The 14,047-nt window shown below is 40.6% G+C and overlaps 1 protein-coding gene across 1 annotated transcript in view; it reads right to left on the bottom strand.

The window, feature by feature from the left end:
• LOC138090212 (dynein axonemal heavy chain 14-like) overlaps positions 1–14,047 on the bottom strand; it is a 301,641-nt gene that overhangs the window by 16,944 nt on the left and 270,650 nt on the right. The window contains exons 69-72 of the mRNA XM_068985722.1: positions 10,949–11,146; positions 4,994–5,184; positions 2,300–2,460; positions 1,104–1,300 (exon numbers count right to left, since the gene is read on the bottom strand). Of these exons, the coding sequence (XP_068841823.1) occupies positions 1,104–1,300; positions 2,300–2,460; positions 4,994–5,184; positions 10,949–11,146 (747 nt within the window). The remainder of the gene's footprint in view (positions 1–1,103; positions 1,301–2,299; positions 2,461–4,993; positions 5,185–10,948; positions 11,147–14,047) is intronic.

Raw genomic sequence — 14,047 nt, 5'->3', positions numbered from 1 at the left:
TCATCCTCTCTCTTCTCTTCTGAACTTCAATCAAACTAATGTTGGACAGTCTGTTTGGCCTCTGTGAATCTTCAAAGCTCTTTCATAGTTTCCGTTCTTAGTCTCTCTGGGTTGCATTCTGGATATGTTCTTATGATCTTTTATTTTTGCCTATAGAATTTTTTTTGGCTAATAGAAACAATTTATTGCCAGAGAGCAAATGGGCCAAGCAAGGCCAGAATTTTGAGGCAGCACATACTTCACCCCCATCTCCTATATTACAAAAGAAATTTTTACAGCCACCAGCCCTCTGCACAAGCAACATCCCCTTACCCCCACCTTCTCCCCATCCCACTGTACACAGCTGCCTGGCTCCCTCCAGTCACTGGTTATCAGCAGACCTTGGCCTGCAGTGAGTTTACCTTGGAGCTGACCTGGGACCTGAGCTCATCCTGGTGCTGGGCACCAGCTGGCTCCTACCAGGCCCATGCTTTCTTTGTGGACCTGTTCTCAGTCCCATCTCCCTTGATGTGCCTCTTGGATGCCCTAGTGAGGGTGGGATGGGGCTGTCAGCCCAGTGCTTTTCGCTTTTTTGAACTTTCAAAATTTTAACTTGGGTTTCTTGAATCTAAAACATACGTGTTTTTATACACATTTATGTAAGCATGTGTTTTATAGAAGTATACATATTTTTATAATCCTTAAAAATGACTTAGTGTTCTAAAACTTAAAAAAATTTCTTAGAGAAAAAGATCTTAGAGATCTTTCTAGCATATCAACACATACCTTATTATTTGGATATATCATAATTTATCTAACCAGATTTCCATTAAGAGGCATTCGAGTTGTTTTCAGCTTTATGCTGAAACATAAAAAGCCCTGCAACAAATATCTCTTAGATAAATTAATTTAAGTAGAATTGCCAAATTGCCCTCTCAGATTTTATTAATATATACTCACACCAAAAGTATATATTGTCACCAAAAGTATATATAAAAGTCAACAGCTTTTAATGGATACATAATATTTCATCATGAGTCTATACCATATTTAACTTACCCTTTCCCTAGAACTAGGGCATTTATTTCAATCAAGCGTGTGAATGGGAAAGGATAATTGCTTACCTGCCACAATTTGGGCACTTTTGTATTAAGAAAAGAGTCATATATTTCCTCCAATTCTTGGGTAAGAATAATCTCTCCTTTTATAGCAAGTCGAAGATCTTTCAGAGACTTATGTATAATAGATAGCAACTGATCAAATCTTTCAATTTCTTGGATCAAAAAGGTTAGCAAGACACAATGGATAAGTGGATCATAGCCTGGATTAAAAGAAGAAAAAAACTGTGGCATCTTTCAGATAAGATGAGGCTTTACTTGGAGAGATATAAGCTTTGGAAATTAAAGGAGTTTGATGTGAGTAGCCCAAGGATTGAAAACTATTTTCTGCAAAAGGCCAGTTAGTAAATATCCCAGGCTTTGTGGGATACTCAACTCTCCCAGTGTAGAGCAGGTGCAGGCATAGACAATGTGAAAACAAATAATCATGGCTGCACCACAATAAAGCTCTATTTGTGGGCACTCAAATTTGAATTTCATAAAATATTTGTGTCATGAAATATTATTATTCTTTTGACTTTTTCAACCATTAGTTTAGCTTGTAGGCTCCAAAATGAATCTTTTTTTTTTTTTTAACTTCATTTTGTATTGGGGTATAGCAGATTAACAATGTTGTGACAGTTTCAGGTGAACAGTAAAGGTTGAATCTCTTTAAAGGGTTAAAGTATGGATGTTGAAAATTTAATAGGGCAAATTACCACAGTCCAACACTTTGGCCTCTCAGAGCTGGGAGTGGAGCCAACTCTGGACAATGAGGATTGCTCTGTCTCCTCTGGATCTGCCGTCCCTCCCTCCCCTTTGCTCCTCAGAGTGCAGAAGTCTCCCAGCTTGGAGAGGGTCAGAGAGCCCACCTAAATCTCCCTGCCCAAAATGCTGTTCCATCAGGCAGAGAAGCAAAAAGGACAGAGATTTGAAAGCTCTGTAGACTCTCTCAAGCAGACTTGCTCCTTTCTGGTTTTCTGCATCGTTATTACTCCTTTACTTTTGTCTTGGGGTCATGGACCTTCCCCCTGTCTACCCCTGCCCCCATCATTTTCTCTTCTGTTCCCCATCACTCAGCTTGGAGAGAGACGAGGGCATTGCGTTAGTTTTCCATCTCACATTGGCCTTTCCACTTTGTTAATAACTTTTGTCCTCCTGATGCTGGGGTCCTTTGCTGAGAAGGCCAGCCTGAGGGGAGGAAGGTCATGTCCCAGGCTTACCTTTGGGATCTTTATGAAAAGACTCCCAGATGGGGCTTAACATGATGTACTTCAGTGTGCTTGGAGTTCCAGCCCATTCTTCTTTCTCTACAGACAGTGGCAGCCGCGTTAGCATGTCCGATAAAATTGCCATCACCAGCTCATCCTTGCTCTTCTCATGACTGCAAGGAAATCAAAAGAAAAAAGGAGATACAGGCTTGTCCAATCTGGGAGGGCCCTCTATGTAGGCCCCATCTGAAGGTAAACACAAATTCACAGAACCACAGAACTGTGATATGGAGACCACGGAGACTTACAGAGACCATGGAGTTCATTCCACTTTACAGGTGAGAAAGCTGCCCAATGCACTTCAGACATTTGCAAGGAGATTCATATTTTTAAAGTTTTCTTAAGGTTTCTTTGAAAAGTATTCATCTGAATGCATCTGCATGAAACAAGTACCAAGACTGGGATGCAAACAAGGAGGCAACCAGACAGAAGATGCTTCAGTAGCTTGATAGGTTACTCAACTGCATGTCAGATTCCTCTGTGTTCATACACAGGGCTTCCTGGTAACACAGTGGTGGCGACAGGAGAACAGCATGTGTATAGGCCTGGTAGGAGTAAGGCCATACCAACACTGAAGACAGAGGAGGTCTTTGGAATCCTTTTACAGATGCAGAAATCAGGGTTCAGGGAGATGATAGGACCTCCCTGTACAGTGGATGAAGAGGGAATGGGGTACACCTCTTTTGAGTTCCACCACTCTGTTACTCTATATGCTAGTGTAACTGTATATATACTGGTTTTCCAGCAAACGTTCCAGGTTTCACACAGTTGAATGAATGTGGTCCTTTGAAGTAAGTGATAATCTGGTGATAAGCTGTGTATTTAGCTTAACAGTGCAGAGGATGAGATGGTTGGATGCCATCGTCAACTTAATGGACATGAGTTTGAGCAAACTCTGGGAGACGGTGAAGGACAGGGAAGCCTGGAGTGCTGCAGTCCGTGGGGTTGCAAAGAATCGGACACGACTGAGCAACTGAACAACAACAAAAACAACAAGAGCTGCCTCTGAGACAGTTTACAACTTGCATGAACTGACGTTTTCCTAGCTTTGTCATTATGCTTTGTTTTTGACATTAAAGTAGGATTATTCAGTGGAACTCATCCAAATGGTTGAAGGATCAAAAGATTAAAAAAAAATCAAACTCATATTCTAAGTGTAAGATTTGGTTACCACTGAAGACATTACCTTGAATGTGAGAGATCTTTCAAGTCAAGTCCCACAAACAAGTTTCTAGTAAACTTTTTAGCAAAGGTGGCCTAACTGCAATAATCGTAGCCTCTCCACATGACCAAAGGGATATTAATACACATATTTGGTCTGCTTATTAAAAGCATTCCCTTATAATCATCTCATCTCTTACTGGTGTATTAACTGAACGCTAAGAGAGCAGAATTGGGCTTCCCTGGCGGTCCAGTGGTTAAGACTATGCTGCTTCCACGACAGGGAGAGGGAGGGGCACAGGTTCCATCCCTGGTGGGTAACTAAGATCCCTGCGTGCTGCGTGGTGCCCCCACCCCCTAAAAAAGCAGGGGTTGTTGTCAACCTCATTAAAAAAAGAAAAGTGCAGAATTAATCCTTAAACGTGTAGGGCCTGCAGGAATTTCAGCCTGATATTCCGGGGACTTACTGAAGGAGTTCCAATTGCATAGTCTTCTGTCTCTAAATGTGAGCTTTCCTTCTGTGTCACAGGTAGTTAATATATGTTCATTTTGTCAGTGAAATGAGTATCCAATGATCTTATTTTGTGTCAGTAGATTTGATCTTGATGGATATGAACAAATAGCTAAAGTCATAGCCAAATCCAATGAGATGTCATTAAAAATTTTTAAAAAAAAATATACGGACCATTAAAAAAAATCGTATTGAATTTGCTATAATATTGCATCTGCTTTATATTCTGGTTTTTTGGCCATGAGGCATGTGGGATCTTAGCTCCCTGACCAGGGATTGAACCCGTATCCCGTGCATTGGAAAGTGAAGTCTTAACCACTGGACCACCACGGACGTCCCCAGATGTCATTTTAACATGAGTTGTGTTGTCTAAAGAGACAGAAAGACTTAGAGAATGCAGGATTCCAGTGCGTTCAGAGCTTTTCTAGATAGACAGATAAAAATGTGAGCTTCTCAGGTGGCCCTAGGGGTAAGGAATCTGCCTGCCAAGGAATCCGCCAGACACAAAAGGGGTTTGATCCGTGGATCACGAAGATCCCCCAGAATAGGTAATGGAAACCCACTCCAGTATTCTTGCCTGGAAAATTCTATGGACAGAGCAGTCTGGCAGGCTGCAGTCCATGGGGCCCCAAAGAGTCGGACACTACTGGGTGACTGAGCACACACAGAAACACACACACACATGTATGTCTAGGTCCTATAGAAGTAAATATAACGTTTCATATTTATACAGATTGAGTTAAAAAATACCAGGTACAATTCACTCATTCAATGAAGATTTATCCTGAACCTACTATAGGCTTGGTAATTATATGCGTGTGTGTGCTTCTGTGTATGTAAACTTGGTTCTCTGTCATTTGGAGAATTTAGTTTCTGTGTTTTTTGACTGTATTTTTCTGTAAGTAATATATTGTATATCTTCAAATGGATATTTAATAGTTTACAACTAATATTTCTTCCTAGTGAGTTCTTACCTGAATATGAGGTTGGTGATGGTAAATCTTGGCTGCATGCCAATGAGATTATCAATGAACTTCTGGGCCTGGATCTCCCTGAAATCCCTTGTGGCCTCAGGGTGTAATTCTAGGAGCTCAGGAGGGTCGTCGTCAGGCAAAGACTGGATAGCGTGTATGTAGTCCTTCATGCTTCCAGATTTTGGCAGTGGCTAATACATGTGAAAATTTAAACACTGGTTAGTTTTTACTTACTGAAACATTTACTTTTGGCAATGTATGAAGGTGGTATTTCCCCATGAAATTTTATACATTATTTTATGCTTATTTGTTGACGGTATACTCTAGATACTTCTGTCAAAAGTTGCACTTGGGCTATATTATGAAGTGCAGTTTCATGACAGACACATACAACTTTCTCATTGGAAAAACAGAAAGGAAAAAAGAAAGGAGGGTGATTCTGACTACCCATTGCCTCAGTGACCTACAGCCACTGATAATGGATGCACTCAAGAATTAAGAAGTCATTTTACTTTGGTAAAGCCTATAGAAGACATGTGAGCATGATCTTAAGAATAACTGAAGAGACTAAGGGAGTCGGCGGGTTGGGGTGGGGTGGGCAAAACTGGGGAAGATGGTCAAAAGGGACACACTTCCAGTTAAAATAAGCAAAAAACAAAAAACCAGTGAGTTAAAAAGTTATTTAATAGGGAAATGAAAAGCTTTTTCTTCCTGTTTGCCAGGTATATTTCCCAGTTGACAAGTTATAACCAAGTACTGATTGGATAAAGGCTCCGTAAGGTAAGCAGTTATTCCTTTGTCTGATCCAAGGTCACAACTAATTAAGAAAAAATATGTTTTTAAAAACCTATTAAGTCATAATGATAAACGTGGCTGTGCTGGTTAAAAATATGTCAAATTCTTTAATATTCAACTCTCCAAAAGATGGAGTCTAATTCTCCTTTTTTCAACTGGAGCTTGGACTAAGTGACTGCTTCTGTCAAACATAAATAAAGTGGAAGGGATGGAGTGGGACTTTATTTTTTTTTTAAGCTTTAAAATACAATTTTATTAAAAAAATTTCAGCTCATAACATATATATTATTCTACCTTCTCTCTACCCCTACTCCCCACCACCTTTACTGAGGTATAATGGAAAAATAAAGCTATATATATTTAAGGTATATAATGTGATAATTTGATACAAATGTAAGTTGTGAAATAATGATCACAATCAAATTAATGAACACATCTCTCACATCCATATAGTTATTTTTTTGTTGTTGTTGTAGTGATATTGCTTAGCATCTGTTATCTAGCATATTTCTAGTTTACAATACAGTATTATTAACTATAGTTATCACACTACACATTAGATCCCCAGAGCCTATTTATCTTATAACTGAAAGTTTGAACCCTGTGACCAATATCTCCCCATTTCTCTCTGGAGTGAGACTGGAGACCAGGTCTTAAAAGGCACTGAAGCTTCTTCCCTCCCTCTTGGTTAACTCACTCTGGGGATGCCAGTTGCCATGTTTTGAGGACCATCAAGTGGCCCCAGTGCTCCCAAACAATGGAAGATGAGTCGACCGATGGCCAACCCATGAACTTGTGAGTGAGTTTGGGAGCAGATCCTCCGGCCTCTGTTAAGCGTTCATGACTGCAGCCCCAGATGGTACCTTGACTGTCACCTTATGAGTAACCTCGAGCCGGAACAGTGCAGCTACACTGCTCCAAGGATATGTGCTAGTGCAGTTTTTGTTTATTAGATTATAAACTGATTCGTAAGAGATGCATGGTGTTAAAAGTGAATTATATCAGCGTGGACCAAAAGGGACAGAGGCAGTGAAACATGGAGAGAGGACTTCAGGTTCCTGTACAACTACAGACAGGAAGCATGTGAGAAAACTATTTAGCTGTCAACAAGGGCTACTTTCTATGGAACTGGAAGTCTAACTCAGAGGGTGGAACCAAGATCCCAGTGGAGGGAGGCAAGAGCTTCTGAATCCTCGCAGGAAATAAGACTGAGTCCTAATCAAGGAAATGCAGCATTTACCCATTGGGGTTTCAGAATTTCTGTGGACTAGTGACTGCTGTGTGTCTTCCATTTCCCCCTCTCTGCAGGGAAGACACAGTCTTATGCCTCTCCCATCACTGCCTGTGATATAAATGGTAGCCACTGAGCATAGATCAAATGTCTTTTAGTTTTTATTTTGTAAAAGCCACTTTTTTTTGCATATTATGCATATTTCTTCTGTGGTGTGAGCTTTCAAAACCATGACTGATTTTCCAGTTTCCATGATTTTTTTCTACAAAATCAAAGAAGCCACAGAGAATAATCTTGAAATAAAGGCAAAAACTGATAGAGGCATTGGATCCACTGATCTGAAGATGAAAAACAGACCAAAGACCAGGCTGCCTAGGTGAGAAGTGTCTGTTGAGAGGGAAGGGCTGAGTCAAGTAACACTACTACCTGTGGACCCCAGTTTTATCTTTCCCATCAATGAGTTTAATAGCAAAACACTTGCAGTGTTCGATGATGGCTTCCACTGAGTCAAACTTTTCGTCTCCTCTGAGTCCTATCCCTAGGGCAAACTGCTGATTCCTCTCCAGCAAGTGTATTTTCACATTGTAGACTTTGTTCCCATAAAACACCACCAACACATAGGACTCTGTCCTGTTGGTGGTGTTCTCCTTCAATGGGCCCTGTTCTTCTTCAATAACGCCTCTTCCACTGCCCTGAAGACTGTATTTTCCAATGTACCATTCAGTGTGCTGGACATTCTTTGTCATCGGACCTCGCAGGGAAAGGCTTTTCCTTGCTCATGATTTTATAAAGTCGTGGATTTTCCTGAGGGCCAGAGCTGGCTGGAGACTGACTTCTCTGAGGTTGGGATGGCATGCTTTCTGTATGATCTCTGTTTTGTGTAGTCTGGTTGTGTGTCACAAATGAAGAGCTGGCAACGGCAAGAGGAATCTCTAGAGGACTTTGGTTTTGTGACAGGTGAGATGCTTCGGGCTTCATCCGGTGATGAGGAACTGTGAGTGTCTGGGAGTCTCCTGTGGAGGTGTGGGTCAACAGTGGCCTGCCCTGGGGTCAGGGGCACTGGCAGCAGCAGTGCTGGGAGGCTCGGAGTGTTGGCATAAATCCTCTTGGAGGAGGTCGCCATACACCCTACCATACAGACTGCCAAGTGTCTTTTAATTAAAAGATCTTCATATGAAGGGGAACAACTTAGGGAGTTACACCACAGGAACTGCACCCAAAGAGTCTCATCTGCTCAAGATCCTTGACCTTAACACTGTAATGGAATGAGATCTTTCAGGGGTCTGAGAGGGAGTGAGAACATTTGGTATCTGGAAAGACAGTAAAACATTTGCGGCCAAGGATTTTGAAAGTTTAAAACATTGCCTCAAATTATTTAACTCTCCTATCAATCTGATTCTGTGGCTGCTTGGCCAATAGAACACTATACAGAATAAACACTTTGTGTCAGGTCTGGTCCTAGGCCTTAAGTGTTAAAGAGAGGAGGAAAAAGAAAGGAGTAACTGACCACTGACAAAGAAGAGAAATGCATTGTTCACATGGCCAGGAAAGTGGGTAGTAATGGCTTTCTTGATAGCTTCAAGGAAAACATTGACCAATTAATGAGGGCCACAGGGAGACACTGGGGCTTCCCAGGCGGTGCAGTGGTAAAGAATCCACCTGCCAATGCAGGAGACGCAGGAATCTCAGGTTCGATCCTTGGATCAGGAAGATCCCCTGGAGAAGGAAATGGCAGCCCATTCTAGTAGTCTTGCCTGGAAAATTCCATGGAAAAAAGAGTCTGGTGGGCTATAGTCCATGGGATCACCAAGAGTCAGACGTGACTGAGTGACTGAACACAAGCACAGAGAAACATCAACTAACAGAGACATTAATAAAAAATTATCTGCAGAAACTAAGATTATGACAAGGAATAGGAAGAGCTGGCAAGTTTTTCTGACAAAACTGTCATAAAATTGCAGCATTTAAAGCAACTAAATAATTGAATTTATGATGTTAGAATCTTATTCTGTAGTCTGATAGAATTCTGCCAATGGAATTATATGCTTCTATGTTACTATGTTTCATATTCTTTTGAGCATACTTAAGTAACAGTCTATATACAAAACTATGCCCACTGTACTTTTTTTCAACTTAAAAAACTTTCAAGGATAATTTTATCTTAAGGGTTGAATTTAGACTCTAAACAACTAGAGCATTATTTAAAAGTTTTTTTTTTTTCTCTTAATGGAAATCTAAAAAACAACTCATAGCGTTTCCTGCCTTAACAGATTGTGTCGTCTTCCTTCTCACCTTCCATCATCTCCCTTATGCAAAATCTGACCCGTCACATTCATGTCAAGTCCTCTTTCCACACTCTCAAACCAGAGGTCTGGAGGATTTTTCCCTCCGTTAGCAATCATCTGCCAGGGCACAACTGCTGTGTGTAAACTGGAGACTCTTGCTCCACAAAGATGGAGGCCTGGATGGAAGTTAAACACTAAACAGAGAGAGGACGAGGGATGACGCGGAGTTTCGTCTTCTTCAGTGCTTGGGGTAGACTTCTTGAATCTCAGCTCTCTTTACGGTATGTGGCTGCACCCTGAGAACCCCAGTTTCCTCATCTCCAACTGGGGATAACATCTATTTCACTAGTTGTTTCGAGCATTAAATGAGAAAAAGACATCAGTCGACAAGGGTGGATCAGACCAGCACAGCTCAGCTTACTTCTGCTTCCGTGTCCTTTGTATTCTGTACTCTGGGTTCCCAGAGGGCATGAGCCGCTTATCATTCTTTTCACTTACTGGCCAGCATAATGCTGCATTTAATAGCGTAGATTCCAGGTTGTGCCCTTGGTGGATGGTTGCTAGCAGAGCAAAAATCCTGCAGACCTCTGGCCTGAGAGTTGGGAGGGAGGACTTGGCATCACTGTGATGGCTGGCAATTTGTGTAGGGGAAGTGAATGGAAGATGAAAAAGATAATTTTTTTTAGTGGCGGGGAAGGGCGTGCCACAGTTTGCAGGTTCCCCTACCAGGGACTGAACCTGCCTCCCTCAGCAGTGAAAGTGCAGAATCCTAACCACTGGACCACCAGGGAATTCCCAGGAAGATGAGAAGGAAGATAATGTCATCTGGGTGATCATGGTAAAGTGGGTGTGGGCCTGGTGGGAGGAGGAGAAGGAGAGACAGAGGTCATATCCAGGTCATCTGTGGAGGGTCTTTAGAGTACGGATAGGTAGATAAAATGGTAATTAATAGAGTGATGGTCATTTACTTTTGTAATACTAAAGGTTATGTGTGTGTGTGTGTGCGTGCTCTGTCGTGTCCGACTCTTTGCAACCCCACGGACTGTGGCCTGTCAGGTTTCTCTGACCATGGGATTTCCCAGGCAAGAATACTGGAGTGGGTTGCTGTTTCTTCCTCCAGTGTATCTTCCTGACTCAGGGATCTAACCCCTGTCTCTTGCATCTCCTGCATTGGCTGGTGGATTCTTTATCACTGTGACACCTGGGAAGCCACACTGAAAGTTGAAAAACACCATTAAAAGTGAATGTTAAGGGCTTCTCTGATGGTCCAGTGGTTGAAGACGTGCCTGCCGAAGCAGGGGACATGAATTTAATCTCTGGTCCAGGAAAATTCCACATGTCGTGGGGCAGCTAAGCCTGAGTGCCATAACTGCTCAGCCCTTGCAGTTAGAACCTGAGTTCTGCAACAAGAGAAGCTGCTGCAGTGAGAGGCCCACACACTGCAGCTAGAGAATAGCCTCTACTTGCAGCAACCAGAGAAAAGCTTGTATGCAGTAATGAAGAGCCAGTGCAGCCATAAATAAATACATAAAAAGAAAGTGAGAAAAGTGAATGTTAAAATTTATTTTAATATAGATTTTAAATAATGGAGCAATCCTTAGTTAAACATAATCAAAATGTTAAGAAAATAAATCCTTTTCTTACCTCATCAGTAGAGAAACTGAAGTCATCTTTTAGAACTTCAGGATTACAAAATTTGTAGAGAAGGGTGTTTAAACATCGCCTGTCCCAGGTGTCAGTCACCCAGCCACCATAAACCACCTCCCCAATCAGGTAGCGCAGTGTCTGCCAAGGAATACTGGACTGAGCACTCAGGAAATTTTCCAGCACCTTTATGGCAACCTGTAGAAAATGCACTAGTTTTCATTATTTAAGCACATGTTTTCAAGTTGTTTTCATGGTTTAACAGAAAATCAACAACTCAAACAGCTGCATATATTTTCTCTTTAAAAATACATGGAAAAAAAAGAATAAAAATATTAGGCTATATATTTTACTCATTGTTGTTGAACAAACTTTTAATTACTTAACTGATTAATATTGTTATTTTCTGAATAGACAAAACAAAAACGTAGTACTGAATTCAGAGGGCTTCCCAGGTAGCACTAGCGGTAAAGAACCCGCCTGGCAAAGCAGGTAGACATTAAGAGATGCAGGTTCGATCCCTTGGTCAGGAAGATCCCCTGGAGGAGGGCATGGCAACCCACTCTAGCATTCTTGCCTGGAGAATCCCCATGGACAGAGGAGCCTGGCAGGCTGTAATCCACAGGGTTGTACAGAGTCAGACACGACTGAAGCAGCTAAGCATGCACAAGCACACACTGAATTCAGAAGATACAAAAGGATAAACAAGGGAATGTAAATTTTCTCCTACCCCCTACTCTAGCCTTCAGAGCCCCTGCCATGAGGCCATCATTGTTAACAATGTCTTGAGCTACGCTTACCGACACTTTGCGACCCCATGGACGGGCTTGCCAGGCTCCTCTGTCGATGGGCTTCTCCAGGCAAGAATACTGGAGTGGGTAGCCATTCCCTTCTCTAGGGGAAACTGAACCCAGGTCGTCTGCATTGCAGGCAGATTCTTTACCATCTGAGCCACAAGGGAAGCCCCCTATGAAACTATATGCACATAAATTGATTTCATGCCTTCTTTTTCCCTTCTGACCTGCCCTCCTCTCTCTCTCCCTTTCTATCCTCCCTCAGTCCTTCAGCTATCTTTCAGCTCTCCTTTCCTCTCATCTTTTTTTTTTTTTTTTTTCTGTATTCCTATCTTTATATACACCATCCTGCAACTGACCAACCAACATATCTTGGCTACTGTTGTTCAATGGCTGCAACAATTCATGTTTCCACTAACAGTTGCCACCGTTCTCTCATTCCTTCCACGGTTCTTTCATCCCTTCCTCTACTAGGAGAGGTTGCCCCAGGCAATTTTTTGTACTTTGCTGTTAATTTGTAGTTCACTTGCTACTAGTTATTTTCAGAATCTTTTTTTATGTCTATTGGTCAAGATTTGATTTTCTGTACATTAGCTATTTTTCCTTTGGATTGTCTTTTTCTTGTTAAAATGTGAGAGCTCTTGTATATTATAGACATTAACTCTGTAAGATATTTGCATTGCAGATATTATCCTAAATCTGTGATTTGTCTATTGACTTTATTTTGTTGCCGTTTTCCATATAGGAGTTTTTATAATCACACATGCGTATCTTTTCTTTTATGGTTCTGGGTTTTGAATTTTAGCTAAGTTATCCCTAACTCCACAATTGTACATGTACTCTCCCAAATTTATTTTGAAACATTTTTATTGTTTTACTATACATTTAAAGTTTACTCCATTCTGAAATTTATATTTGTATACAGTATAAGATAAAGGGCCAAACCAATTTTCTCCCAGCTGGATGGCCAGTATAACCAGTATCTTTTACTTAAAAAAAAATAATTCCTCATTATTGAGTTAAAATATTTCCTATGTCAATATTAAAATTTCATATAAACTCAGATCTATTTCTGTATTCTCCATTATGTCTCACTGATTTGTTGTCTACTTCTGCCAAACAATATTGGATTTAGTATAGTGGATTTTTTAAAATATGTTTTGATATCTGGTGAAGGGAGATTCTTGCAGTATTTTAATTTTTTGTATATTTCCAGTTTCTTCTTCAGTGTGTCTTCTTCTATGTAAACTTTATCAATTCCAGAATCTTCCTAATAGGGTTCTAATTGGATTGACATTAAAAGTGATATGTAATTTTGGAAGAATTGGTAGTTTATGATAGGGGAAGTCTTCCTATAGAAGAGAGAAGGCAGGATTGAAAACAATGTGGCATCAGACTGCAAGAACTGTGTAAATTTGGAGAGTCTTTTAAGTGTTCTGAGCCTTCATTCCTTATCTTTAAAATGAGGATAATTAGTGTACTTACTTCATAAGGTTGTTATGAGAATTAAATAATTCATATAAGCTGAAACTCCAGTACTTTGGGCACCTCATGTGAAGAGTTGACTCATTGGAAAAGACTTTGCTGCTGGGAGGGATTGGGGGCAGGAGGAGAAGGGGACGACAGAGGGTGAGATGGCTGGATGGCATCACTGACTCGATGAACGTGAATCTGGGTGAACTCCCGGAGTTGGTGATGGACAGGGAGGCCTGGCGTGCTGCGATTCATGGGGTCGCAAAGAGCGACTGAGCGACTGAACTGAACTGACAAAGTAATCAGAACATTTTAAGCTCTCAGCAAATGTTATTCTTTTTTACTTCCTGATATACAGTGTTAATTATTTAGGATGCATAGAGTTTTTATTAAATTTGTTCCTGAATATTAAAAAAAAATTTGTCACTACTGTGAATGTACTATGCTTCCATGTCTAGGTGTTTATTGCTAGGGAAAAGTTATTGGCTTTTATATATTTATGTTTTTATTGAGCCATTTCATTGAATTTTCTCATTCTAACAGGTCTTTTTTTTAAACTAGTCTCTCAGATTTTCTAGATATACAATTATATCATCAACAAAAGGTAGTTTTTTTTCTTTTTTTCTTGCTTCTCTTTTACAGCATTAATATGAATTATCTTATCTTATTGCATTTACTAGAACTTTTAAGGCAATGTTGAATGACAATGGTGATAAAAGGGATCCATGTCAGATTCCTGATTTTCTTTGAAACAATTTCAGTGTTTGGCTATTTAGAATAATATTTGCTTTAGGTTTTTGGTAGTCTTTTTCATATTTAAGCTGTTGCTTTG

The sequence above is a fragment of the Capricornis sumatraensis genome, chromosome 14, assembly GCF_032405125.1.
Source record: "Capricornis sumatraensis isolate serow.1 chromosome 14, serow.2, whole genome shotgun sequence".
NCBI lineage: Eukaryota > Metazoa > Chordata > Mammalia > Artiodactyla > Bovidae > Capricornis > Capricornis sumatraensis.
The sequence above is the reverse complement of the archived record's forward strand: the minus strand, read 5'-3'. Positions and strand labels throughout refer to the sequence as shown.